The sequence below is a fragment of the Astatotilapia calliptera genome, chromosome 3 (assembly GCF_964374335.1).
Source record: "Astatotilapia calliptera chromosome 3, fAstCal68.1, whole genome shotgun sequence".
NCBI lineage: Eukaryota > Metazoa > Chordata > Actinopteri > Cichliformes > Cichlidae > Astatotilapia > Astatotilapia calliptera.
Window position 1 is genome coordinate 5,210,223 of NC_137424.1, and position 27,058 is coordinate 5,237,280.

General features: G+C 43.3%; 1 protein-coding gene across 1 annotated transcript; it reads left to right on the forward strand.

Annotated features, from left to right (window-relative positions):
• Positions 1-986: 986 nt before the first annotated feature.
• On the forward strand, positions 987-27,058 carry LOC145426132 (uncharacterized). Its single transcript, XM_080299656.1, has 9 exons — positions 987-1,081; positions 1,169-1,768; positions 8,144-8,222; positions 8,384-8,570; positions 8,699-10,499; positions 11,413-11,586; positions 19,328-19,501; positions 26,025-26,071; positions 26,220-27,058. The coding sequence occupies exons 1-9, from the start codon at positions 987-989 to the stop codon at positions 26,756-26,758; spliced, it is 3,696 nt and encodes a 1,231-aa protein (XP_080155782.1). The 3' UTR covers positions 26,759-27,058.

A 27,058-nucleotide genomic window follows, 5' to 3' on the forward strand; every position in this document is an offset into this window, starting at 1 on the left:
ACTGCACAGGTGAAGGTAGAAAGTGTGACTGGATCTATAGACTGGAAACAGAGAAACATGCTGAACATTTGAAGATTTGCAGCAGAAATGTTTATGTTACAAATACAGCAGAGCTGATCTGGGATCATTTTTTTTCTCTCTCTGTTGGCAGAGGTATAAAAATGCGCAGGAAAATCTGACGTGCATGGCGAACTTCACCGACGATATTTAGGGAGGAATAAACACACATCAAACATAAATGAACCATTTGTCTGTCTCCATAATTGAGAGCATTTTCTCTTCTTATGTCAACTCTCTCTCTCTCTCTCTTTTTTTTTTTTTTTTTTTTTTTTTTTGCTTTTTCGGTCATGTTATGTTTACCTGTCAAAGGCTTGTTACAAACTATGAAACACATCGTGCAGACTTCTGGATGTTAGAAGAAAACTAATACTGCTCATGAATGAGACTAAAGGCAGGAAGGTGTCCTTTAAAACTAAACATGTTAATAGGACCTCCCTGTTTATATCATAGTTTATGATATAGCACGTGTATTTCAGTAATAGCCTGCTGAGGCCACTATACGTGCTGGCCTCATATCAAATGTGAAGGCAGACTGAGTCTATGTTTGACGTTTGTTTATATCTAATCTTCCTTTTCAAACATTTAAACAGCAGCGAGTCTGCAGCTGAGGGAATACAAATTCAAATTGTCGGAACAGGTTTGCTCGTTTCTTGGATTCATTTGGTGATTTATTAAATGTATAACTGTGTGGTGGGGCGTGGTCTGCGGTGCCGTGCAGGGAGGGCGGACGCACCTGCACGGCATCCTTAATCACGCCCGCCTAGTTAAAAACACGGGGACTGAGGGGTTTGGGGGTGTTGTGGTGTGGTGAGATGTAAATAAAGATGACTCTGAACGTTGCTCCGTGGTCCCGCCGTGTCTTATTCACGCCACATTGGTGCCGAAACCCAGGAGGCAGCACGGCGGGTCCATATCGGAGCCAGGGAATGGAGGAGCTGGCCCAGAGGGTGGCCGAAATGGCGGCCGCCCAGCGGGAGCAGGCGGCGGAGGTGCGTCGCCAGCAGGAAGAGCTGCAGGACCAGTCCGAGCGGCACCTGGAAAGGATTGGGGAGCTGGCGGCGCTGCTCTGGGCCTGGGCGCCACCCCCACAGGTGTGTCCCGAGGACAGTGAAGCGGTGGAGGAGCCGCGTGAGGCACCTCAGCAGCCGGAGGTGGCAGACGAGGCGCGCGGGGATCTGCGCCTGCCGGAGGAGGGGGAACAGCCAGGTGAAGGGCTGCTCCTGCCGGGAGTGGTGGATGAGCCGCTCCAACCGGAGGCGGCAGACGAGGTGCGCGAGGGTCTGCGCCGGTTGGAGAAAGAGGAGCTGCACGAGGGGCTGCTCGAGCCGGGAGTGGCGGCGGAGGGAGCAGTAGTGACGGAGGAGTCGCGCTATGGGCTGCTCCAGCAGGGAGCGACAGCGGTGACGGAGGGGCCGCGCAAGGAGCTGGAGGTCCCAGTGCCAGGGGAGCTTGCTCGAGTGGAACTGGCGAGCGAGGCGGGCGCCACGCTTGAGATCGCCGTGCTCGCCAGACCGGCCTCACCACCACCAGAGGCCTGTACACGCCACACCTCTGCCCAGCCACCTGTGAGCTGGGGCTCACGCTTGTGCCGGCCGCGCCGGGTGCACCTGTCACGTGTCCGACTTCCGAACCAGCTTTGCCTGCGCCGCTGGATTCGCGGGCGGCCGCCTGAACTCGCACCTCCCCGTCGCTTGGCCGGGGCCTGGGGGTGCCAGCTGTCCGGGCTGACTCCCTCTCCCACTGGCGGTGGGGGAGTAGGTTCGGCCGGATGGCTCCCCGGCCTCAATCGGGCGATGGGGGTATGTGGTGGGGCGTGGTCTGCGGTGCCGTGCAGGGAGGGCGGACGCACCTGCACGGCATCCTTAATCACGCCCGCCTAGTTAAAAACACGGGGACTGAGGGGTTTGGGGGTGTTGTGGTGTGGTGAGATGTAAATAAAGATGACTCTGAACGTTGCTTCGTGGTCCCGCCGTGTCTTATTCACGCCACAAACTGTTATTCTAATCTGCTGCTGAGTCTCTTACACTTTTCTTTATGCTGTATATTTTCACGTCTCTGGAATAGTTGGCAGTTAGATAGTCAGCTGGGAAACTTTGTGTTAACTCATGGAGCTGAGGATATCGTGGATATGCTGACCTCGCTGCGTGGTGTACAGAGCGAGGTCAGCATGATTAATATTCACAATAAAAATATTAGCCGAACATCATGAAGTCTGTATGTGTTTCATAGTGTCGAACAACCTTCGTACAGTTAAAGCCAGCAGTTACTACATGACGGAAACACCAACGTTATCTCTTTTATGTGTTTATACACAGGTCACGCTGATTACTGAACAAAAACCCAAAGATCAGATGTTAAACAGATTTATTTGCTCTCTCTCCTCCTTAAACATGTTTTTAATGTTAGTTATAATTCAGACTGAAACACGTAGGACACATAAGAACATCAGGAAATAAAACACCGATAAATATAACCTCAGTAAAAGAAGTCAGCGGGGGTTACTACAGCTGTGTACCGGGGCCTGCGCTTTGTCGGTGGGATTGCTTGCGAGGCGAGCGGGTCTATCCCACGCTTTGCCGTGAGACTGGGACGACATCTCCGAAATCATCGAAACACTTTTGCAAAGAGGCTGTATCTTGACAAACCGACCAGACACATGAAGATTAAACCGCTACATTCTCGGCTAAAAAAATATTAAAACGGTATTTGGTAACACACAAACAGGGTTTTTCAAAGCTCAGTTCTGTTAGCTTCCACATGCCGGTTGTGTGCTAGAAACAATGGCCACCAGGCCAAAGCAATGGTTTTGACTCGATCAGCGTTAACCCCGCCCCCTGAGTTTGATGGGTGAGGCTGACAGATAAAATTATTTCATGATGAGAGCCAGGCGCCAAGACTGCCAAAATGAAATAAATAAATATACCATTAAATAATTAATTAAATGTGTCAATAATTAATTAAATGTGTCAATAATTAATTAAATGTGTCAATAATTAATTAAAATGTGAAATACATAAATAATTAATTAAATATGTCAATAATTAATTAATTAAATGTGTCAATAATTAATTAAAACGTGAAATACATAAATAATTAATTAAATGTGTCAATAATTAATTAATTACATATATCATAACTATTTATTTAATTAATTAATTCCAATTTTAATTAATTATTGCCACATTTAATTAATTATTTAATGGTGTATTTAATTAATTCATTATGGCAGTCCTGGCGTTCCATATCCTCCGGGGTTTTCACACAGCTGAATAAACGTCAAACAGAAAACTGATTAAACAGAAGAGTTTACGTCAGTGTCCGGTTATATTTTAGACAGCAAGGAGCAGACGGCAGAGTTTCACTCCACCGAGGGAGCTCGTGACGTACTACCCGGCTTTCTTTAGACCGCGAAGGCCGGTCCTCAGGTGGAAGCAGCCTCTGAATTTGGACACCCCCGCTGTTTCCGGGCCGGCCAATAATAACGGTGACATTTAACGTATTTTATCCGATAAATAAACCCTGTAAAATATATTTATCCGCCCAAACAGCCCTTTTGAATGTCTCCCTAATTCTGAGGTGTCAAGGTTGGCAAGTATGGCCACAACACCTCACTTTTTTTGCCACATTTATTGCAAACCACGGCTCAGCTGTTTGTGGAGGTAAAATACATCCGCACAATTACGCTCAGCCATTGTTGTGAGTGCGCACGCCAAGGGGCTGCGAGACATTTATACAGCCGTATTTCGCACATGACTATGAAAGGCGGAAGAGGAAGTAGTTCCTTTGAATGTAGGCAATCCGAATGTTATAGTTTCTTTCCACTGTGTTCCTGTTAATGATAAACTACAAATTTACTCTAAATTACTAAAATATCGATATTTTAATGTGAGAATCGATTCTAGAACATAAATGATTGGTATCGGAGGAATCGATATTTCAGGATCGATCCGCACATCACTAGTGTTCACACCTGCAGCTACAACAAGGTTTCATGTCTCCACACGTCAGCATGTGAACTTTACTCTGACTCAGTCTGAGCAGTCAGACGGCATATTTTTAAAGTTAACACATCAGCACACACAGAGCTGAGCCCCTCCCACCTGTGCTGAGTTTCAGGTGGAGCCCCGCCTCCTTCCAGGAAGCAGCTCACCTGTGTGTCCGTGTTTAGTGTCCAGGTGTGGAGTGGAGCTTGTTGTTGGTGTGTGAAGAAACTGTAAGTTTGCTTTGTTTCCTCCTTTAACAGTTTGTCTTTAGGAACTTTACTGTTTGTTCAGCTCGTGTTTGATTTCTTCACACAACAAACTGTGTGTGTTTGTATTTCCGGTCTCTCCATTAAAGTCAGTGTGTAATGTTTCCTGGCTAACATCAGCTGTGTGCAGCTTAGTTCAGCACAAATCTGCCGCTCCATAGTTCACGGTAACGGACTCACAGCTGGACCAACGAGGCCGAGTGTGTCCGCCACTCTGAGCTACGTTCGTGTTTGTGTACTTGTAGTTTGTACTTTGAGTTCACTCAGAGCCCACAGAGGACGCAGCGTACGTGATGACGTCACAGCCCTTTACCTCCTTTACTGTCACTGTGATTAATATTTACACACGAGACACCTGCAGAGCTCTGACGCTAAGCTAGCACACAGCATGCTAACGCTAAGCTAAAGCTAGGCTAGCCAAGAACCCAGAGTGAGGTTAAAGCTAGTGATGGGCAGATGAAGCCTCATGAAGCACTGAAGCTTTTCATCCAATTGGTTCACCCCAACGCGAAGCTTCTTGAAGCTTCATTTGCTCTAGTAGGACACCTACTGGACGTAAAAATATTAGTTGGCATGAATTTGAAGAGTGTGGCCTTTTTGCACACAGCCTGTAAATGTCAACAACAAAAGGAGTGTGTAAAACATGTATATTGTAGTGATGCAGTGTACTGTGTATATTTATACTGGCAGTATGGAACATGATTATTTGGAAATGCCTAAAATGGAAATGATCATATACTGTGAGGTGAGGTGTGGACAGTGGTTGTGCTTTTGTAACATTGAGGCAAGGACAGTGATTAGTGTTTAGGGGACACATCATTGGTTTTTGTTAAAAAGAAACAGTTTCTCCACTGTGGCAGGTCGTAGGCGATTTTTTTTTCTAAACTGTCTCTAACTCTCACTAACCGCAACTCTCCATCAAACGCCCACATTTTGTCTGAGGGGTTTATATCGCTGTCATAGCTCGCGGCAAAGTTCGAACCGCTTCCTGAACCAGTCACGTGGTACAGCCGGGCAGCGAGGCTTCGGACGTCATCATTTTCAGCTCCTCCCATAAATGAAGCAAGCCTGGATACGCGCTTCGCGGAAACGCCCCCTCCATTACTCGACACACGCTTCGAAGCCTCGATACAGAACGTCACATCACTAGTTAAAGCTGAGTAAACACTGACCCCAGACCAGCACCGTGATAAAGTGAGCTGCTGCTGCTGAACTTGAACAGGTAACAAAGTGATGAGCAGTCAGGCTGCAGGTTTCTACCTGTTCATGTTTCTACAGTAGAATCACTTTGAAGTGTCTTTGTGCTGTTTCATCTTTGATTTGTGTTCATAAACACTCAGAGAAACATCACGTGACCTCATCAGGATCTGTGTTGGTGTGTGGGGCTGTACCTCAGCTTTATGTTGTTACATGCTCATTTGTTCATTTCACACAGTAACATCAAAGTAATGTTATGAGGAGTAATGAAGTAACGTACTCCATTACTTTTAATCAAAGTGTTCTGTGTAATATGTGTAATAATGACTGTTTTGAGTAATGACCAACACTGATCACAACAAAGAGGAAATGCCTCCAACATGCACAAACATTTGAGCCACAACATGCAGTTAATGTGCACAAATGTCTTTGATATGCTGCTCAGTGATGGTGGTGACTGTCAGAGCAGAGCTACTGAGAATCAATAAGTAATATCAATGATGGGATCAGAATCACTAAATTCTTCTCATCCCTGTCAGTATCATACATGTGCTGTATAATGTGATAAATGTAGAGGTGCTGGCTGTTCTCTCACTCTGCTGTTTAGCTGTAAAGGACGCCTCCCTGCCTTTGTCTCATTCATGACCTTTAATAGTCTCTTCTAACATGCAGAGATCTGTATGATCTGTTTCATAGAGTCTAACCAGCCTGTACAGGTAACAACAACAGTCACTGCATCACTGACACACAAACGTCATCTCTGTCAATAACAACATTCATACATGGAATAAAAACACATCAGTGGATCATTGCTGGAGCTGATGTTTGTGCTCCTGGTGCAAAGGCTCTCAGTTTCCTCCTTGAAATAACATCAGTGGTGGGTCAGCGACATGCTTTCTTTCCCTCTCAGGTTTAAATATCTGGGACTCTCCACCGTTTGGTTTTAGAGCTGAAGAAGCTTCTCAGATGAAACGTCTTCCAGAAACTTAAAGACGTCTCTTTTCTCTCCAAGCTCCTTAGATCACATGACCTGGATGACTGAACCTACAGACATATTGACCTGGTTTCATGGTCACATGACAGGTCAGAGGTCAGCGACTGTAACTCAGTTCCTCCTGTTAATGTGAACTCACTGAGTGTTTGTGGTTTACCTCTCAGACTGACTGAAGATGATGATGGAGGAAGAGGAGGACAGAGCAGAGTCTGCAGGGTCCAGCTGTCCGTCTGTGAGGAGTGACCGGTCCAAAGGTCATAATCCAGCCTTCAGTGGTGAACCTGGAGCAACGAGGTCAGAGAGCTGAACTCACTGAGTAACAGAAATAATTCTGCACTGACATTATAATCAGTGTTGACTCTGGTTGATTGTCTGACTGTGTTTGTGAGCTGAGAGGAAATGAAAATGAGTTTGTAACAAAAATCAGTTTTGTCCAGTTTTCCTGTAAAAAGCTGAACTCTAATCTAAGAGGATGTTACTGACAGGAAACAGCTGCATTATCTGCAGTCTGTGTGATCACAGCTGCTTCAATCATGTTTGTGTCTGCAGAGGTCAGAGGTCACAGTCTGCAGGGTCCAGCTGTCCGTCTGTGAGGAGTGACCGGTCCAAAGGCAACGTTCCAGACTTCAGTGGTGAACCTGGAGCAACGAGGTCAGAGAGCTGTGATGACTCCTTTACATGTTTGTGTTTCCTGGATAAATATGACCTGAAACATCCTCAGATTGTTACAAAGATTCATTAAAAAGAAAACAATGAAAGAGAAAAGATCCAAATGTTCGACTTGGTCATTTGCTGTTTGAGGACAGTGATGCTCATATCTGTGGGGAAAGTGTGACCTGAGTGGGTTCATGTTTGTCTTTAAAGAACAGAGCTGCTCTGATTCTCTTTGTGTCTGATCTGTTAAACAGTCTGAGAGGTCACACAGAGACCCAGCAGCTAAAGCCTGGATCATACTGGCTGCTGTTACTCCATCAGGACAACACTGAACCACAGTGGTGTGGATGTAGTGGATAAATCCCACCATACTGATGCTCAGAGTTAACCACAGGGAACAAAACCAGATGTTACCTTCAGATTGTGACCTTTGGAGTGGACGATGCAGATTTCAATAGAGAATAAATGTTGTTGTTTTTCAGCTGTGAAGAAAGAATCTAATTTTCTGAACTTAAGAATTTATGATGCTGGAAACAACATGGAGACTATAACACAACATTTCCACTGTGTTCATAGAATGAATGTAAAACTGTCAGACATTCATTAAATATGCAAAATGTCTACAGAAGCATCAGAGGGTCAGACGTGAAGCACTCAGTGATTTTGATCAAATGACTCATCAGTTATTGATCTGTACTACACTGATCTACCACGTTAGTAAAGCTGGTGTTCTGGTGGTGGAGGGAGACTCGGATCATGTTCTGGTTTTGGAGCAGTGATCTGCTGATGGTTCAGTTTGATGAGCTTCTTCAAAATCATCCCTGACATCACCACTGAAAGGACGTCCATGAAAACAGACTGAAAATTACTGATATGTTCACAATCTGAGAGTTTAAAACTTGACAGACTTGATTCAGATGAAGTTATTTGAGCAGAAACTCCTGGATCTTTATCCTGTGTTGATCTGATCCTTCATGGTTCCTCCACAGAGTGGAGCAGCAGAGCTCAGAGGTTCCCAGTGGTCAGTCTGCCCAGCAGCATCAAACACAGCTGGACTCCATATTTATGGTCTGTACATGTACAACAACTACTGTTACATCTGTTCTGTTCACAGTCATCTCCATGCTGCTCTTTGTAGACCAGTGGATCGTCAGTGTGTCCAACATGGATCTGATGTTTGGCTCCATGATTTCAGTCTGATTGGCTCATTCATAAATATTCTGTTCCAGCTGCTGGAGGACAACATCATCACTTTTGTGAAGAACGAGCTGAAGAAGATCCAGAAGGTTCTGAGTCCAGATTACCCAGAATGCTTAGAGAGTCAGAGGAGCAGCAGCAGAGAGGCGTTTGTGAAGATCACAGTGGACTTCCTGAGGAGAATGAAGCAGGAGGAGCTGGCTGACCATCTGCAGAGCAGTAAGAGGATTTATCTAAAGATTTAAGCTGCTGGATAAATGAACATTTTCCAGAGATGGAAGATGGAGCAACATATTTTAAAGATTAGTTCTTTTTGGAATTGAGTGTTTATTTTTCTTCTCATTCAGAACTTCAAGCTGCAGTTTGTCATCGTAACCTTAAATCCACCCTGAAGAAGAAGTTCCAGTGTGTGTTTGAGGGCATCGCTAAAGCAGGAAACCCAACCCTCCTGAATCAGATCTACACAGAGCTCTACATCACAGAGGGAGGGACTGCAGAGGTCAATGATGAACATGAGGTCAGACAGATTGAAACAGCATCCAGGAAACCAGACAGACCAGAAACAACCATCAGACAAGAAGACATCTTTAAAGCCTCACCTGGAAGAGATGAACCAATCAGAACAGTGCTGACAAAGGGAGTGGCTGGCATTGGGAAAACAGTCTTAACACAGAAATACAGCCTGGACTGGGCTGAAGACAAAGCCAACCAGGACATCCAGTTCATATTTCCATTCACTTTCAGAGAGCTGAATGTGCTGAAAGAGGAAAAGTTCAGCTTGGTGGGACTTGTTCATCACTTCTTTACTGAAACCAAAGAAGCAGGAATCTGCAGCTTTGAAGACTTCCAGGTTGTGTTCATCTTTGATGGTCTGGATGAGTGTCGACTTCCTCTGGACTTCCACAAAACTACAATCTTAACTGACCCTAGAAAGTCCACCTCAGTGGATGTGCTGCTGATAAACCTCATCAGGGGGAAACTGCTTCCCTCTGCTCGCCTCTGGATAACCACACGACCTGCAGCAGCCAATCAGATCCCTCCTGACTGTGTTGGCATGGTGACAGAGGTCAGAGGGTTCACTGACCCACAGAAGGAGGAGTACTTCAGGAAGAGATTCAGAGATAAGAAGCAGGCCAGCAGCATCATCTCCCACATCAAGACATCACGAAGCCTCCACATCATGTGCCACATCCCAGTCTTCTGCTGGATCACTGCTACAGTTCTGGAGGATGTGCTGGAAACCAGAGAGGGAGGACAGCTGCCCAACACCCTGACTGAGATGTACATCCACTTCCTGGTGGTTCAGGCCAAAGTGAAGAAGGTCAAGTATGATGGAGGAGCTGAGACAGATCCACACTGGAGTCCAGAGAGCAGGAAGATGATGGAGTCTCTGGGAAAACTGGCTTTTGATCAGCTGCAGAAAGGAAACCTGATCTTCTATGAATCAGACCTGACAGAGTGTGGCATCGATATCAGAGCAGCCTCAGTGTACTCAGGAGTGTTCACACAGATCTTTAAAGAGGAGAGAGGACTGTACCAGGACAAGGTGTTCTGCTTCATCCATCTGAGTGTTCAGGAGTTTCTGGCTGCTCTTCATGTCCATCTGACCTTCATCAACTCTGGACTCAATCTGCTGGAACAACAACAAACAACCTCTACATGGTCTAAACTATTTAACAAACTAAAACTTCAATCTCTCCACCAGAGTGCTGTGAACAAGGCCTTACAGAGTCCAAATGGACACCTGGACTTGTTCCTCCGCTTCCTCCTGGGTCTTTCACTGCAGACCAATCAGACTCTCCTACGAGGTCTGCTGACACAGACAGGAAGTAGCTCACAGACCAATCAGGAAACAGTCCAGTACATCAAGAAGAAGCTCAGTGAGAATCTGTCTGCAGAGAAAAGCATCAATCTGTTCCACTGTCTGAATGAACTGAATGATCGTTCTCTAGTGGAGGAGATCCAACAGTCCCTGAGATCAGGACGTCTCTCCACAGGTAAACTGTCTCCTGCTCAGTGGTCAGCTCTGGTCTTCATCTTACTGTCATCAGAAGAAGATCTGGATGTGTTTGACCTGAAGAAATACTCTGCTTCAGAGGAGGCTCTTCTGAGGCTGCTGCCAGTGGTCAAAGCCTCCAACAAGGCTCTGTGAGTAAATCTGTGATCATGTTTATTTTTAAAATGTTGATTAAAAGTGGTCATAGATTTCTTCCATGACAGATCCATGTCCTAAAACCATGAGACAGCGTAGTTGTATAGTATAAAAGAAAAAAGGAGAACTTTTGACCACAATATTGTAACTTGAATGAACTTTTGATACAGCCTTTAAACATAAAATTTATGAACAGAATCGGTGACAAAGGGCAGCCCTGGTGGAGCCCATCACCCACCGGACTTATTACTATCCAACGTATTGCCGGCTATGCCAACCAAGCTCTTGCAATGGTTGTAAAAGGATCGAATGGCCATAAAATGTTTCTCAGTTTTATTATTTTCAGTCACATCTGTTTTTGATTATTAACTGAATATTTTAAAATTCAAGCTTTTTATGTTATACAAAACATCATATTTTCTTATGATGTCTTGTATTGATTCTGAAGGAATAGTTTTCATCAGTATCGCAGATACCAGCCTGAATTTTACTTTGTATTGGATCAGGAAGGAAATCAGTGGCATCACACATCACTTACAGCAACTTCAGTACCACTCCATTTTAATAAACTGGGGGGAGGTTCACTAAGATTCAGTATGAGATAAAGAATTATTTTTAACTGTAAGGTTGGAGAAATCTGTTGTTTGAAATTGGAAGAACAGGTCATCTTAAAAATCACTGCATTGTAGTTTTATTCAGGCCCCTTCAATCTGTGATCGCTGTTGCTTTGCATTGTAAATGCTACTATTACAAAAGTCACAAATATTAGTGTATGTGTGTGTTGTTGGGTAATAAACCAAAAGAACAGAATCTACCAGCACCTCACTGATTTCTGCTTAAAAACAATAAAAAAGCAATAAAGCTCTGATTTGTTTGGTTGATCTTGTCTCCCTTCCACCTTGATTTCAGACTGAGTGGCTGTAACCTGTCAGACAGAAGCTGTGAAGCTCTGTCCTCAGTCCTGAGCTCCCAGTCCTCCCATCTGACAGAGCTGGACCTGGGTAACAACAACCTGCAGGATTCAGGAGTGAAGCTTCTGTCTGCTGGGATGAAGAGTCAATACTGCAAACTGGAAACGCTGAGGTCAGATCAAGCAATATCGATTTTTTTTTCATCAATTAACATCATTTAATCAATTTCATTTGGAAAAAATTAACAGTGTTTATGTTTTGTTTTTTTAATGAATCCATGCAAGTCACAGTAAACTGCCACATTTGTCTTTTGTAACATGAGGCAATAAGGATTCCAGCATGTCCTGAAACAGTGTTGAAATATTGTAAATGTAGTAGCTCCTCATGGCACCATGAATATACTTTAACACAAGTGTTTCATGTCTTCTTGTCATCCTTTCTTCAGACTGAGTGGCTGTAACCTGTCAGACAGAAGCTGTGAAGCTCTGTCCTCAGTCCTGAGCTCCCAGTCCTCCCGTCTGACAGAGCTGGATCTGGGTAACAACAACCTGCAGGATTCAGGACTGAAGCTTCTATTTTCTGCAGTGGAGAGTCCAAAGTGTACACTTGGGATTCTCAGGTCAGGATTCAGTCTTTTCTGATGATGATTTAAAACCTGAGTCAGGTCGATAAATGGCTTACTCATTTACAACAGACATGATTTGTCAAATCACCTTATATCTAACCCAAAGGTCCTGTGTTTTACTACTTTGATTTTTTAGTAAAACACAGGACCTCTTAATATTTATCTAAGAGACCATATATAATTTTTTTCCCTGGATCATGTGTGTACCCTCCTGGTTGGAGCTCCAGCAGCCTGTATCAGTGAATGGGACTTTAAATGAAATTGCTGCCCCTGTCAGGAAGAGGTCTGAGTGACACACAAAACAGAAAATATGAGCACTGCATGTGTCTGAGGCTACTCAGATACAGACCTGAATGAGACACTAACTTTGTCTCTGAGAGATAACTTTTATTATTAAATACACTTCATTTCTCATCTGTGTAGAGAATGTAGAGTTTGACATGCTAATATTACAAAATGAAAAATCACACTGAGTCACAAAGAAATTGTTTTGGAGTATTTATGGTTCAGCTGATGAAATTGTTCAAACAAACCAGTAATTTACACCGAAACAGCACAAGTGAAACTTTTTCGAGGGACTTACACTAAGCTTGTCCTGGTACACCTGTAGAGCCCAGCTTCTATGGACCATGAGCTTAAGTTCTGTGCTGCTCTGATTTATTGCTCGTGCTGTCTTTCAGTTCAGCTTTGTCGAGTCTCTGGTAGGATTTCTTTTACATGACCTGTGTAAAAACAAAACAGGAAACACATTAAGCTGAAGTAAGATGCACAATTTGAAAAATGGGGCACAAAAAATGTTGCTGCTTTCTGGAAAGTGCATCTAAGAAGACCCAATGGAGAAAGTGAAGAGAAAAATCAAAGATTAAGAAGAAGAAAATGGCAGAGGCAGTTTCTCTTGGACTGCCTGCAGATGGGGTGAGACTCTAGAAACAGGGATGATTGGAGAAAATGCAAAGAGGCCATAGGATAAACCAGGAGATGAATACTCTGGTGTTCTGGGGATAGTGGGAGTGAGAGGGAGAGATGCCAGTAAATGATTTCAAGGATAAATTTGAGAGAATCAGAGCTAAGAAACCATTTGTTCATTTGTCTCTTTTAATTCTATTTTTTTTTATATACTTTTTCAACATGTTCAAAATAAAGATTCAATCAATCAATCAATCAATCAATCAATCAATCAAAGCAAGTGGGGAACTACAAACATATGGACAGACTCATAATTAGGCCAAAGACACATTAAAGCAATTATTACAGGTTTAGAAACAGGGATGGATATGAAGGAGCTTAGCATGAATTTGCATTGAGGAAAGAATAGCAACGAGCATCAGAGGAAACAGTTAGGAAAACTAAAAGGATGTACTGGCAGGAATACTGCAGTACTTTAGGAAGAACTACCGTATTTCCCGGACTACAGAGCGCACCTGAATATTAGCCGCACAAGCTAAAATCAGGGGAAAATCCTGTTTTGTACATACATTAGCCGCACCTGACTAAAAGCCGCAGGTGTTTCAATGTTGACTTATCATATGTAAGAGAATATGCACAAAGCGAATTGTCAGGAAAGAGATGGCTGTTTGGAGACACACCCCTTTTATTAATATTTTGAAAAACAAGTTATGGGTACATATTTGCATAACTTTTTAGGTATATGTACAAGTAGCGGTAATTACAAGTACAAAACATGTACTGTGCTTCATAAATGAGTAACAAATGTAGTACATAACAATAACCTACAGCACACCAGAACAATTGATTCGGACTACCTTTTAGGCTCAGGTGCAGTGACACGGCTTTAACAAGAAGAAAAGTCAGTCATTCACCACCATCTTCCTGCGCACTAAAACCACCAAAGTCCTCTTCTCCAGTGTCGGAAACAAACAGGCTCAGGGTGGCTTCGTCATCCACTCTTCTTCTCTCCTTCGTTGTCACTTTCAAAACCAAAGAAATCCTCGTTGTCAGTGTCAGAGTCGAACACCCTCAGAAGGGCCGTGGCGGTGTCCTCCTCTCCATCATGCAGCATTCAGCCCTTCGAAATCTGTTGGTGATCGTGGATGTTTTCACACTTTTCCACGCTGTCAGAATCCAATGGTGGAGTTGGGCATAACTTGCTTTTTGCAAGTTTATCGCCACTCATCATCCAGGCCTCCAGCTGAACGGGTAGCGCTACTTTGAAGTTTGTTTTTCGCGCTACCTCGTACTGCACTACGTTGCCTGACGGATGGACATGTGACCAACATACCACTCTTGAACCCCGATCCTTCCGCCAGGCAACGTAGTGCCGTACAACAGCGGAACAAACAAAACAAATCCGCTCATGGACAATCCATAGAAAAGCCGCACCTGACTAAAAGCCGCAGGGCTCAAAGCTTGTGCAAAAAGTAGCGGCTTATAGCCCGACAATTACGGTACACCAGTTCAGAATGTGTGGAGTACAGTTAAGAACATGAATGCAGACAGGAAACAACAGCAGCTGTTGTAAAGTAAATTCAAACTCCTTCATTAAATGCAGCTGGTTGAGTTGAAAACAATGGAGAATGATTGTGTTACGTTGTTTATTCTCTATAGAAATGGAGCAGGAGTGCATGCAGAGCTGGACGTGGGCTGTATATACATGCGTGTATCTGTTTTGTCTGTGAGCAGAGAAAACAAAGCGCTGGAAATGTCATATTGAAATGTTAAATCAGGAAAATCCTGGAGAAGAGGATAGTTCTAATGTTCAGTTTGTAATGTTGAATTCAACACAGCTCTTAAATGCATAAAAATGACTTCACCTGACGTCAGACTGAACAATCGGATTAGCTACTGATATTGATTTAACCCTTTAAGACCTACCATAGAACCAAGTCCGCCAGAGCTTATATTATATTTTTACATGCTGTAGAGCCATTTTTGGGAGCATTTCAAGTTGCTATACATCAATACAACCATTACAGCCTAAATTTTAATAATATGTATGTATTAAGTGCATAGTAATTACATAAATTGCAAAAAAGTGCAATAAACTACAAAAAAATTGAAAATCGTTTTTGTTTTTTTAACATATATTTCTAGTTAGAGAAATTTAAGAGGCTTATCCCTCAAAACTGTAAATACAAAAAAGTTGCACAAAATAGTTTCCCACCTCAGGAAATTTATTTTGAGTGCCTTCATAGTTTTATTTTTGAAATACACCAATTTTTATATACTGCAGGAAAAACGAAAATAAATATTATAGTGCAAATTTGCAAAATAACAGCATATGCATCAAAATAAACTATTTCCAGCAGTGCAATATGAGTCCTAAGCATATGTGGAAGGAAACTGTAACCTAGGACAAGCTGATGGCATAAGATGTAAATACAACTCCTCAGGTTTCATATGCAAAAAAAATTATTGCGCTAGCTCACGTGATTACAGTGCTACCGGGATTTAAAAATAGTTGCGCAAAACGGAGTGTGCCCACTCTGACCAGTTTTAAAGGGTTAAAGCAAGAAAATATGGTATTAGCATTAGATGCCAATTCCTATTAACCTTAAATTAGCATTACCTGCTAATGGCAGTCTAGTTAGCATTAACTCCTCACTAATGTAATGCTAATTCACATCAAATTATCTTTAGCTTTAGCATTAGCTGCTAGCTTCAGCCTACCTAGCACTAGCTGCTCACATTGTTAAAAGGGAAGAGAAAACGATATTAGCATTAGCTTGTAATAATTATTCACCCCTAATTAGAATTAGCCACTAATGGCAGCATACTTAGCATTAACTCCTCACATCGTTATAATGCAAATGATGCTAACTTGCATTAAATTAGACTGCTGTTATTAGCTAATGCTATTTAGCAGTAGCTGCTCACATTGCTATAAAGCAAAGGAAAACGATATGAGCATTAGGTTCTAATGCGTATTTGCCTTAAATTAGACGTAGGTGCTAATGGCGGCCTACTTAGCATTAGCAGCTCAGATGTTGTAATGCTAGGGAAAAGAGTGTTAGCATTAGCCGTTCACAATGTTATAAAGTTAAGGGAAATAGTGTTAGCATTAGCTACTCACATTGTTAAAAAGTGTTAGCATTAGTGCATAATGCTAATTCACATCAAATTAGCATTAGTTAATAACGGCAGCCTATTTAGCATTAGCAGATAATGTTGACCTTGGCCCACTGGAAAAGTTAAGAACTAAAGATTTAGGAGTGTTTCTCGATAGCTCTTTCTCATTTGAGAAACAAATGAATTCTGTTATTAAAACCAGCTGTAAGGTTTATATTGTTGATTGATGCTTAGAAATATTTACTCATATATGCTTAGAGTTTTATAATCGATTGCATGATGATAGAGGTTTGATCCTGAGTAGTCTGTAAAGACTCTGTGTGCCTTCCAGAGTGCTCTGGCATGCACACACCACTTGGGGCCATGAGAGAGGTCGTACCCTCTCTTACTGATTTATGGTGTAGGACAGGGGTCTCAAACTCAATTTAGCTGGGGGCCGCTGCAGGCAGAGTCTGGGTGAACTGTTCTTCTGAACATGGCTTCTCTTGCCTACTCCTTGCTGCTAGAGACCTGGCAGCGTTTCCTCTCGCATAGCCGAGCCAGATTTGGCCTGAGGGAGGAAGCAGTTGCGGCCCTCAGTATTAGTTTGGTATTCAATGTACAACTGAGCTAGCTCTCAGCTAACTAGCAGACAAGCTAACTGCTGGGACTGCGTCTTTCTAACAAGAGCGTCAGACACTCAGACTGGTTTCCTTTGTGGATGATGATGTGTTCTCACACTGATCCTTCATGCTGATGCTGCCATCCACCCACTGCTCCTGGATTCCTCATCATCATCTCCATGATCTGCATGTTTGAGCAGCACTCTAATGGACAGGCCTCTGTACTGATGGTGGGCTCTGCTCTGTATCCACCACACTGTTCTCAGCTGAGTCTTCCTCCTGTTCACACTCTGATGAAGCACCAACAGGGCCAACTTCTTCTCTGGTGGCTCGGATGTTGTTGCTTCCACAGGTTTCCCTCCAACAACCCTCTGTTCCTGCAGTGAGTTCAGTAAGATCTGGGTAAACACTTGAGCTCCTTGAATCTGGCTCCAGCAGCAGTTTTCACATATACAATGTTGGCATTTTGCTTGCGTGTCTCCAGGTCTGTTCTGAATGTAGACTTGAATTTGACCACGTAGGCGGGGTCATCATCTGAGCTCTGCATCACCTGAGAGAGATGACAAAACACAGAATCACAGAGCATGAAACCAACGTTTCTCCTCCCAGAAGTTCAGTCACAGACCTGCAACAGAAACAAGAAGATTCAAATGACGCAGAGCTTTCATTTACTTATATCCACAAACATGTCCTCTACATATTCATGCTGTATTTACACACACATACAGAGGCTGTTTGTCTCTCACACACCGACAGGACACTGAGAAATACATCATGTTAAATATACCTGCAGGCTTCCAGCTGTGCACTTTGTCCCTGTCAGCTGTGATTGCCATGGCAACCTTGGTGTTGTGCGCGATGCAGGGACGTGTTCAAAGGCAGACGTCTGGCAGCAGCATCATATTTGATGCACTATCTGTACTGAGTGTGCTGACTTTATTTCAAATGTCCCACTGCTGTGCAACATGAATCACATGTTCTGCACGTTTCTGTAACTCCCAGGTAACCATGGTTACCCAGCCACGCCCAGTAGTCTCCAGAGAGACCAACAGCAGGTTCATGTTGTAACGCCGTGGCTTTCGTAGTCTCTCCTTTTTCTACAGCTCATGTGTTCTTCTTGTGATGCTGCGTCTTGAGGCTCATACATGCCGTCATTTGTTGATCCTAAGAACGTTCCTCAGACCGACTTCTTCAACAACAGATAACTTTAGTTGTATCAACACTGCCTCCTGGAACAGTTTAAAATGAACATTTCAAAGATCTGTACCTGTCTCCATGTTTCTGTCCCCGCCCCTTTCTCTCTGTCCTGGGTCATGTGAGCGCTGCAGTAGTATTAGGCCCACCCTCAATGCTCCCATTGGCTGAGACGCATAATGACGCCCATTTCAAGCCAGCACTGATCAACATCCCTCCTGTGACCCATGGCTGTTATATTCAGAGCCAGTGAGCACTTTCACAATAATCATGATTTTAAAAACTGTGATTAAAATAATTGCTGACGTTAATCAGTTAATGAGTTAACGAGATAATAACAGGTTAAGTTGCCCTAATAATTAGACTTTGATGACAAACTGATGTGATCTCCATGTTTCCTTTGTTGGACTGTGGGCGAGTGTCAGAACTGAATGTACTGAGTAACATGTAGAGTTTAAACATGTGTCAGTTCCAGTTTTAGAGCTCTAAAGTGCAGCTATCATGTTAGGAATATGTGAGGAATAGACAGGAACACTGAGCACACTGAGGTCAAATCTTTATTTTACCACTCGCTGCATTCTTGATGTTCATGAATTCAGCAGCTTCATGATTGTCTGCAGCATTAATCTCATATTTCCATTAAAGTGTTGAATTTGACTGTTTGATGTTCTTTATGATCTCTGGCACCAGTTCATCTGTAGGCTGAGCTCAGTCCATCCAGTTAGTGAAATGATGTTTAAAGTTCTCCTTGTTCTGTGAGCGTGCACAGATCCTGAAGCAGAAAGCCTGGGTTACAGAGAAATGATCATCACTGTGATGATGCTCATCATCTCTGACTGGGATTTGAGGTTTTGTCAAAGCAGCAAAGAAAGCCTGGCTATGTTGGACTGGGTGTGGCAGCAGCTCCCAGTTTGAGTTCAGGAGACAGACACCCTCTCTACTTTGAAGATCAGCTTCAAACTTTCCTTTTTGATAAAACTTATAGTTCGAGCTGGATCAGGTGACCCTGAACCATCCCTTAGTTATGCTGCTATAGGCTGAGGCTGTTGGTGGACTTCCCATGATGCTCTGCTTTCTTCTCCCCTCTTTTCACTCCTGATGCTTTTATATGTCACTACTGCATGTCCTTAACTTTTGTCTCTCTGTTTTGTTCTTGTCTCTCTGAGCTCATCTCTTCCCTTTCCCCTCACCCTGCAACCAGTCATGGTAGATGCTCCTCCTGGAGCCTGTTTTCACTGGGAGGATCTTTGTGTCAAAGGGAGTTCTTCTTCCCACCATCACCAAGTGCTGCTCACAGTGGAGGCGGTCACCTTACACTGTTAAACAGCTTCAGATGACTGTTGTTGTCTGTTGGGTATTGTCACTTATAAATAAAGTTACATTGAATGGATGTAAATGGATAGATGTTATTGTGACAAAGAGAAAACAACTGTTGACAGATAGATTGTTGTTTTGTGTGTTTGCAGTCTGTCAGGATGTCTGATCACAGAGGAAGGCTGTACTTCTCTGGCCTCAGCTCTGAGCTCCAACCCCTCCCATCTGAGAGAGCTGGACCTGAGCTACAATCATCCAGGTCCCTCAGGAACGAAGCTTCTGTCGGCTGGACTGAAGGATCCAGGCTGGAGACTGGACACTCTCAGGTATGGAGAGAAAATCTGATAGAGGAGGAAGAGCTGGAAACATTTCCTGTGTCTTTCACTCACTTCCTGTTTGTTTCCTGCAGATGACACAGGAACAATCACACATGCAGGAATATTTTCAGGGACAGAAACACTAGTCTAGCTGGATAGTTCATGGATATTTATGTAGGGGTCTCCAAGGAGTCTGTTTGCAGGAACATTTAGGTCACAGGTGTACCTGATATAGATACCAGTGTACCTAATAAAGTGTCAGCTAACATTTGGAAATGGAAGCTTAAATAATGACAAACTGTACATTCACAGCTGAAGTCACAATAAATTTGTTCTCAAGTGCACATTTTTCTGTTATTGTTCTCAAACAACAGAATGAGAATGAAATATTGATTCTAACAGGGCCCATAAACAGCATTAGCTTAGTAGCATTAGCTTATCAGAGTTTCCATCATGGTCACACAAATCCTTAGCAGAGAAAAGTGGCCTACTTAGCAATAGCTGCTCAAGTTGTATAAAGAAAGGGAAAACAGTATTAGCATTAGCTGCTAATGGCAGCTTACTTAGCATAAACTGTTCACATCTTTATAATGCAAGGGAAAGGAGTCACTCATGGAAGCCTATTTAGCATTAACGTCTCACATCATTATAACACAAGGGAAAAGGGTATTAGTGTTAGCTACTAATGCTTATTCACCTCAAATTAGCTTTAGCTGCTAATGGTAGCCTACTTAGCATTAACTCCTCACTAATATAATGCTAATTCACATCAAATTAGCATTAGCTGCTCATATTGTTATAAGGAAAGAGAAAACGGTATTAGCATTAGCTACTAATAATTATTCAGCCCTAATTAGAATAAGCCTCTAAAAGCAGCCTACTTAGCATTAACTCCTCACATAGTTGTTACCCAACGGAAAAGAGTATTAGTATTAGCTACTATCATTTTTAATAAGTAAGAGAAAACAGTGTTAGCATTATTGAATAATGCTAATTCACACTAAATTAGAATTAGCTATTTACAAGAGCGTACTTAGAATTAGCTGCTCACATTGTTAAAAAGTAAGGGAAAACAGTATTAGTATTAGCACATAATGCTAATTCACGTCAAAGTAGCATTAGTTAATAATGGCAGCCTACTTAGCATTAACTGCTCACTAATATAATGCTAATTAACATCAAATTAGAATTAGCTGCTCACATTGTTAAAAGGGAAGGGAAAACAATATTAGCATTAGCTGCTAATAATTATTCACCTAATTAGAGTTAGCCCCTAATGGAAGCCTAGTTAGCATTAACTCCTGACATAGTTACAATGCAGGGGAAAAGGGTTACCATTATCAGATAATGCTAATTTACATCAAATTAACAATTGTTAATAATGGTAGACTTCGTATCATTAGCTGCTGTCATTCTTACAAAGCAAAGGAAAACAATATGAGCATTAGCTGCTAATGCTTTTTCATCTAAAATTAGCATTAGCCACTAATGGCAGCCTACTTACCATTAACTCCTCACTAATATAATGCTAATTCACGTCAAATTAGCATTAGCTGCTAGCATCAGCCTACCTAGCACTAGCTGTTCACATTGTTAAAAGGGAAGAGAAAACGATATTAGCATTAGCTACTAATAATTATTCACCCCTAATTAGAATTAGCCGCTAATGGCAGTATACTTAGCATTAACTCCTCACATTGTTATAATGTAAGGGAAAAGAATTAGCATTATCTAATAATGTTGACCTTGGCCCACTGGAAAAGTTCAGAACTAAAGATTTAGGAGTGTTTCTCGATAGCTCTTTCTCATTTGAGAAACAAATGAACTCTGTTATTAAAACCAGCTGTAAGGTTTATATTGTTGATTGATGCTTAGAAATATTTACTCATATATGCTTAGAGTTTTATAATCGATTGCATGATGATAGAGGTTTGATCCTTAGTAGTCTGTAAAGACTCTGTATGCCTTCCAGAGTGCTCTGGCATGCACACACCACTTGGGGCCATGAGAGAGGTCGTACCCTCTCTTACTGATTTATGGTGTAGGACAGGGGTCTCAAACTCAATTTAGCTGGGGGCCGCTGCAGGCAGAGTCTGGGTGAGGCTGGGCTGCATTAGGTTTTCCACAAGAAAGGCATGGTTAAAAAATTCCAATCTTCTCAAATCTCTTTATTTTTATTTTTTAACACAAAATATGAAAAATAAATAAACAAATTAAGAATTAATAAGAAAATAAATCAATCTGTAATACATAAATAAAATAATAATAAGATATTTTTAGTCAGTGAACTTGTGTTTTTCTTTCAGTCTTCTATATCTGCTGTATTTAGATTGAAATGTCTGTATTAACAGTTCTATAACCTTCTTCTGAACATGAATGGAACACTGTAGAAAATGAACTGTTCTTCTGAACATGGCTTCTCTTGCCTACTCCTTGCTGCTAGAGACCTGGCAGCGTTTCCTCTCGCATAGCCGAGCCAGATTTGGCCTGAGGGAGGAAGCACTTGCGACCCTCAGTATGTCTTGAAGATGATCATCCGTAAGTCTGGACCTGTACTTGGACTTATTGAAGTTCAAAGTGGAGAAGAGCTTTTGGCACAAGTATGTGCTACCAAAAAGGCACATGGTCCGCTTGAACATTTGGGAAAGCCGAGGGAAACTAGGGCTCAATCCTCTCAAAAATTGTCCAAGCTTGTCTGCTTTTCCACTCACCTCCCTGAACTTTGCTTTGAGTTCAGAGTTGCACTGCAGCTCAATGAGCTCCATTTGAAGCACAGAAGGGGCATCTTGCACATCAAAGGAGAAGGGGTCCGCAAAAATGTGAAAGGTGGCTCTGTGTGTCTTGAAGTCAGCAAATCTGTGATCAAATTCCTCCTGTAGCCTCAAAATGACATCAACATACTCGTCAGCACTGAATGGTGTGCCTGCATCCACGAGTGCCTTGCATGCTGGGAAATGGCAAAGGTTTGTCTGAGAGAGCTGAGCTTTCCAGAGCGCCAGTTTTGTGGAGAATGCTCTCATGTTGTCATAGGCAGCACTGACAAGTTGCCCCTGGCCTTGTAACGTCTTGTTCAGTACATTAAGCTCATGTGTCATATCAACAAGAAAAGCTGAGTCCATGAGCCATTTGGGATCAGTTAGCACAGGAACACTAACTCCATCCTTCTCCATGAAGGCTTCACTTCTGCTCTCAACTCAAAAAGTCTCTTTAATACATTTCCCCTGCTGAGCCAACGTACCTCAGTGAAGTCGAGCACATCCCCATATTCTGACTCCATTTCCTCTAAAAAAGCACAGAACCTTCGGTGCTTTAAGCCCCTGGATCTGATTTGGTTGATGCATTTCACAACAATAGACATCACATTGTCAAACTTCAGGCATTTGCTGCAAAGGACCTGCTGATGGATGATGCAGTGCAGAGCAATGGCCTCCTCCACGCCTTCCTCTTCCAGTTTGTTTTGTGCCACCAGTCCATGTTTCCTCCCTGTCATTGATGGCGCTCCATCTGTTGTTATTCCAACAAACCTCTTCCATGGCAAACCAACATTCTCAATGGCATCACACAGCTTGTAAATATCTGCTGAGCGGTGGTCTGGCCATGCATTGGAATTACTGTGAGCAGCTCCTCCATCACTTCAAAACTGTCATCAACACCACGGACATACATTGGGAGCTGGGCAGTGTCGGTGATGTCTGTGGTCTCATCAAGAGCGACTGAGTATACACTGAAACATTTGGCTTTCTCACACAGTTGGTCATAAATGTCACTTGACAGGTCAGAAATGCGATCTGCTGCGGTGTTGGCAGAAAGGCTGATGTTGCTAAACTGACCTTTCTTTCCCGGACAGACTATATTTGCAGCCTGCAATATGCACTTTTAGACAAATGCACCTTCTGTGAATGGCTTCCCTGCTTTAGCAATCATCTCACTAACCACGTGGCTCCGACTGCTGCATTATTCTCTTTGGTTGCTTTCTTGGAGAAATCTTGCTGCCTCAGTAGATCTGTTTTAAGACTGGCAACCCGGTTCGCTCTCTCGTCTCCCTGGTATTTTGCATCCAGCTCAGCATGTCTAGTTGTGTAATGACGTTTCAAATTGTATTCCTTGTGCAGCGCAACTTTCTCTGTGCAAATAAGACAGGTCGGGGTGCCCCTGTGCTCAACAAAGAAATATTGCATTTCCCACTTTTCCTGAAATTGTCGGTGCTCATCACCAACCTTTCTCTTCACCGCAGGCTTTGAAAAAGACATGTTTGGGGCTATGTGACATTTATAATTCTACTTGGTGTCACTGTCGCATTGAAGTTTCAATCAAGCGTTTAGCCGACGGACGGGGAACGTCTCAACGCGTAGAGAACGTCATTTCTGCTTCTTTTTCTTGCAACCGTAGCACGGCGATCGGCAGATAAAAAGCCGGTAGCAGTCTCCTTTGTTTCTACGCTCGATGTTCATGTCTTTCATGACGACACGAACACCGTGGCGTTTGCAGATGGTAGAAAGTGCAGGGATAGCGAGCGCAAAAAAGGCGACTGCTCACGGCGCCGGGCTGTTGTTACAGGAGAAAGAAGCGGAAATGACACCGTGACATATAACAAATAACATCAGCTGTTTCTGATGTTAGTTGTTTTGACTGCTTTTACATTATATTGAAATATATGTAATGTTCATGTTTGCTGCAATGCAAACGCAGTGATGCAAATAAAAACATGGAGCCACAAATGACGGTGCGACCCTATAATTAGTCCGGGTTACCGGGGACTGTTGTTGCCGATGAACAGGTGTCGCTATGTGACTGCAGACTAAATTGGGCTGCATTGAGTTCATGACTTTTCTTTTATCCCGCCGCCTACGCATCACTGTGAGAGTTAATATGAGATCTCTCTCTGTGGAAAAATAACTTTAAATCCCACTGACGTGTGTATAAATCTATATACGTATAATGTCCCGCTGGGCAGCAACTTAAAAAAACAACTTTTTTTGAAGTGTTGTGAACGCAGCGCGCTGGGGCGAATGTCGGCGTTTGCCCAATAGAAAGGAGGAAGCCAGCCAGGCACAGGAAAGAAAGAAACACTCCAGGGCAACGCTGCTGGAACTTTGACTCATTGAGAAATGTTTCCCTGCTTGCATCAAGCCCGGCTGGTGTCCCCTGAGATCCATATCCCACCCTGATTGGTGGGTTAATTCAGCTCCGCCCACAACACTGTAAAGTGTCATACATTATCAAACTAACATTACATTTTCATATTAAGGTGGGGCCAAAAACTATCGTCCTGCGGGCCTCAACTGGCCCGCGGGCCGCGAGTTTGAGACCCCTGGTGTAGGAGGACACCTACTCTGTGTCTGGTTAAGTATAAGAGCCCTTTGTTAGGGGGACCGCTGGACTCTTAGCACCAGCTTTGGGGTCACAGGGTCACATCTGGAACACACGCACACACACACACACACAGACACACACACGCGCACACAGACACACACACACAGACACACAGACACAGACACACACGCACACACACGCACACACAGACACACACACACACACAGACACACACACACACACACGCACACAGACACACGCACACACACACACACACACACACACAGACACACACACACACACAGACACACACACACACACACGCACACACACACACACACACAGACACACACACACACACACACAGACACACACACACACACAGACACACACACACACACACGCACACACACACACACACACAGACACACACACACACACACACAGACACAGACACACACACACACACACACACACACACACACACTATGCACAGACTGGTACTCTTTGTTCATACCTGTGTAAGACGTCATAATGAACTTGTGCATATTCATGTAAGCTCAATAAAGAGCAGTGTTACGAGGGAGCAGACGAGAGCGACTGAGGTCAAGTGAAGGAACGGCGCTGTCACAGTTCTCTCCCTCATCAATTGTCTGGTTCCAGCGGTGGGTCTGTGCTAGACGACCCATCACCAGCTTTTTCCACTGGTTACCAGTACGTGGTAGAATCCACTTCCAGATCTGGTTGTCTTTAAATCTGTGAATGGATTGGCTCCATCTTATCTCTCTTTAACAAAAGAATCCAAGTGGAGCCCTCAGGTCTGCAGATAAGCAGCTTCTGACCAGAACTAGACGTAAAAACAGAGGTGAGCTTTATCGATGGCTGCAGCCAAACTCTGGAACAGTCGCCCTTCACATCAGGTCGTCACCAACACTGGACATTTTTAAAAGCCGGTTGGAAACACATTTGTACTCTGTAGCTTTCAATCCTGACCAGTCTTTATAGTCATTACTGTGTATGTTTCCTATTTTCTCTCTACTCTGTGCAGCACTTTGGCTCAAGCTGTTTTTAAATGTGCTGATAAATAAATGTAGATTTCTTTGAATAAAACAGTGGAGCCGAGCTTTGAGCTCAGTGTGTAACAGTGTGTGTGTGAGAGCCATGTAATGTCCATGTGTGCATGCTGACTGTGCTGCTCTGACCCCCCTCCTCCTTTCAGGGTGGAGCCTGCTGGAGTCCGATGGTTGAGACCAGGTCTGAGGAAGTGTAAGTGTGTTTTTAATGGGATTCATGAAAACAAAGCAGCACACATTCAACCATCTTCATCATGTCAGGAGTCATCATCAAAGTGTCAATCAATGAACAGATGATGGATCAATAACTGCAGCTGGATTGTGTTTGTTCTCTCCATCAGATTCCTGTCAACTCACAATCGACACAAACACAGTGAACACAAAGCTCCAACTGTCTGACAACAACAGGAAGGTGACACGTGTGGAGGAGGTTCAGTCATATCCTGATCATCCAGACAGATTTGATGTTTGTGAACAGCTGCTGTGTAGAAATGGTCTGACTGGTCGCTGTTACTGGGAGGTCGAGTGGAGAGGAAGAGTTGATATATCAGTGAGTTACAGAAGCATCAGAAGGAAAGGAGGCAGTGATGACTGTTTGTTTGGATACAATGATCAGTCCTGGAGTCTGATCTGCTCTGATGATGGTCCTCAGTCTGTCTGTCACAATAACAGATCAACATCCATCTCCTCCTCCTCCTCCTCCTCCTCCTCTGTCTCTAACAGAGCAGCAGTGTATGTGGACTGTCCTGCTGGCACTCTGTCCTTCTACAGAGTCTCCTCTGACACTCTGATCCACCTCCACACCTTCAACACCACATTCACTCAAACTCTTTATCCTGGGTTTATGTTCTGGTCTGGTTCCTCAGTGTCCCTGTGCTGAGTGGAGTGTAAAGAGTGTCTCCTGTTACAGAAACACTCTGACTGTTGAACAGATAGTTCAGTCTGTACATGTCTGTCTCTTTCACTCACAAACACGTTTTCAGATTCATGGATTCAATCAGTTGATGTTTGAAACTCTTCTAAATGATTCCTTGTAAACTTCTTCAGTCACAAACAAACAGGAAGTGATGTCACATGTGTTCCTGTCCACACAGCAGAATGAGTCTATTGCTGACAGTGATGTACAAACAGAGTGAGCATTTCTGAGGCCCAAAATAAACTGAGTAGTTCACTGAATGAA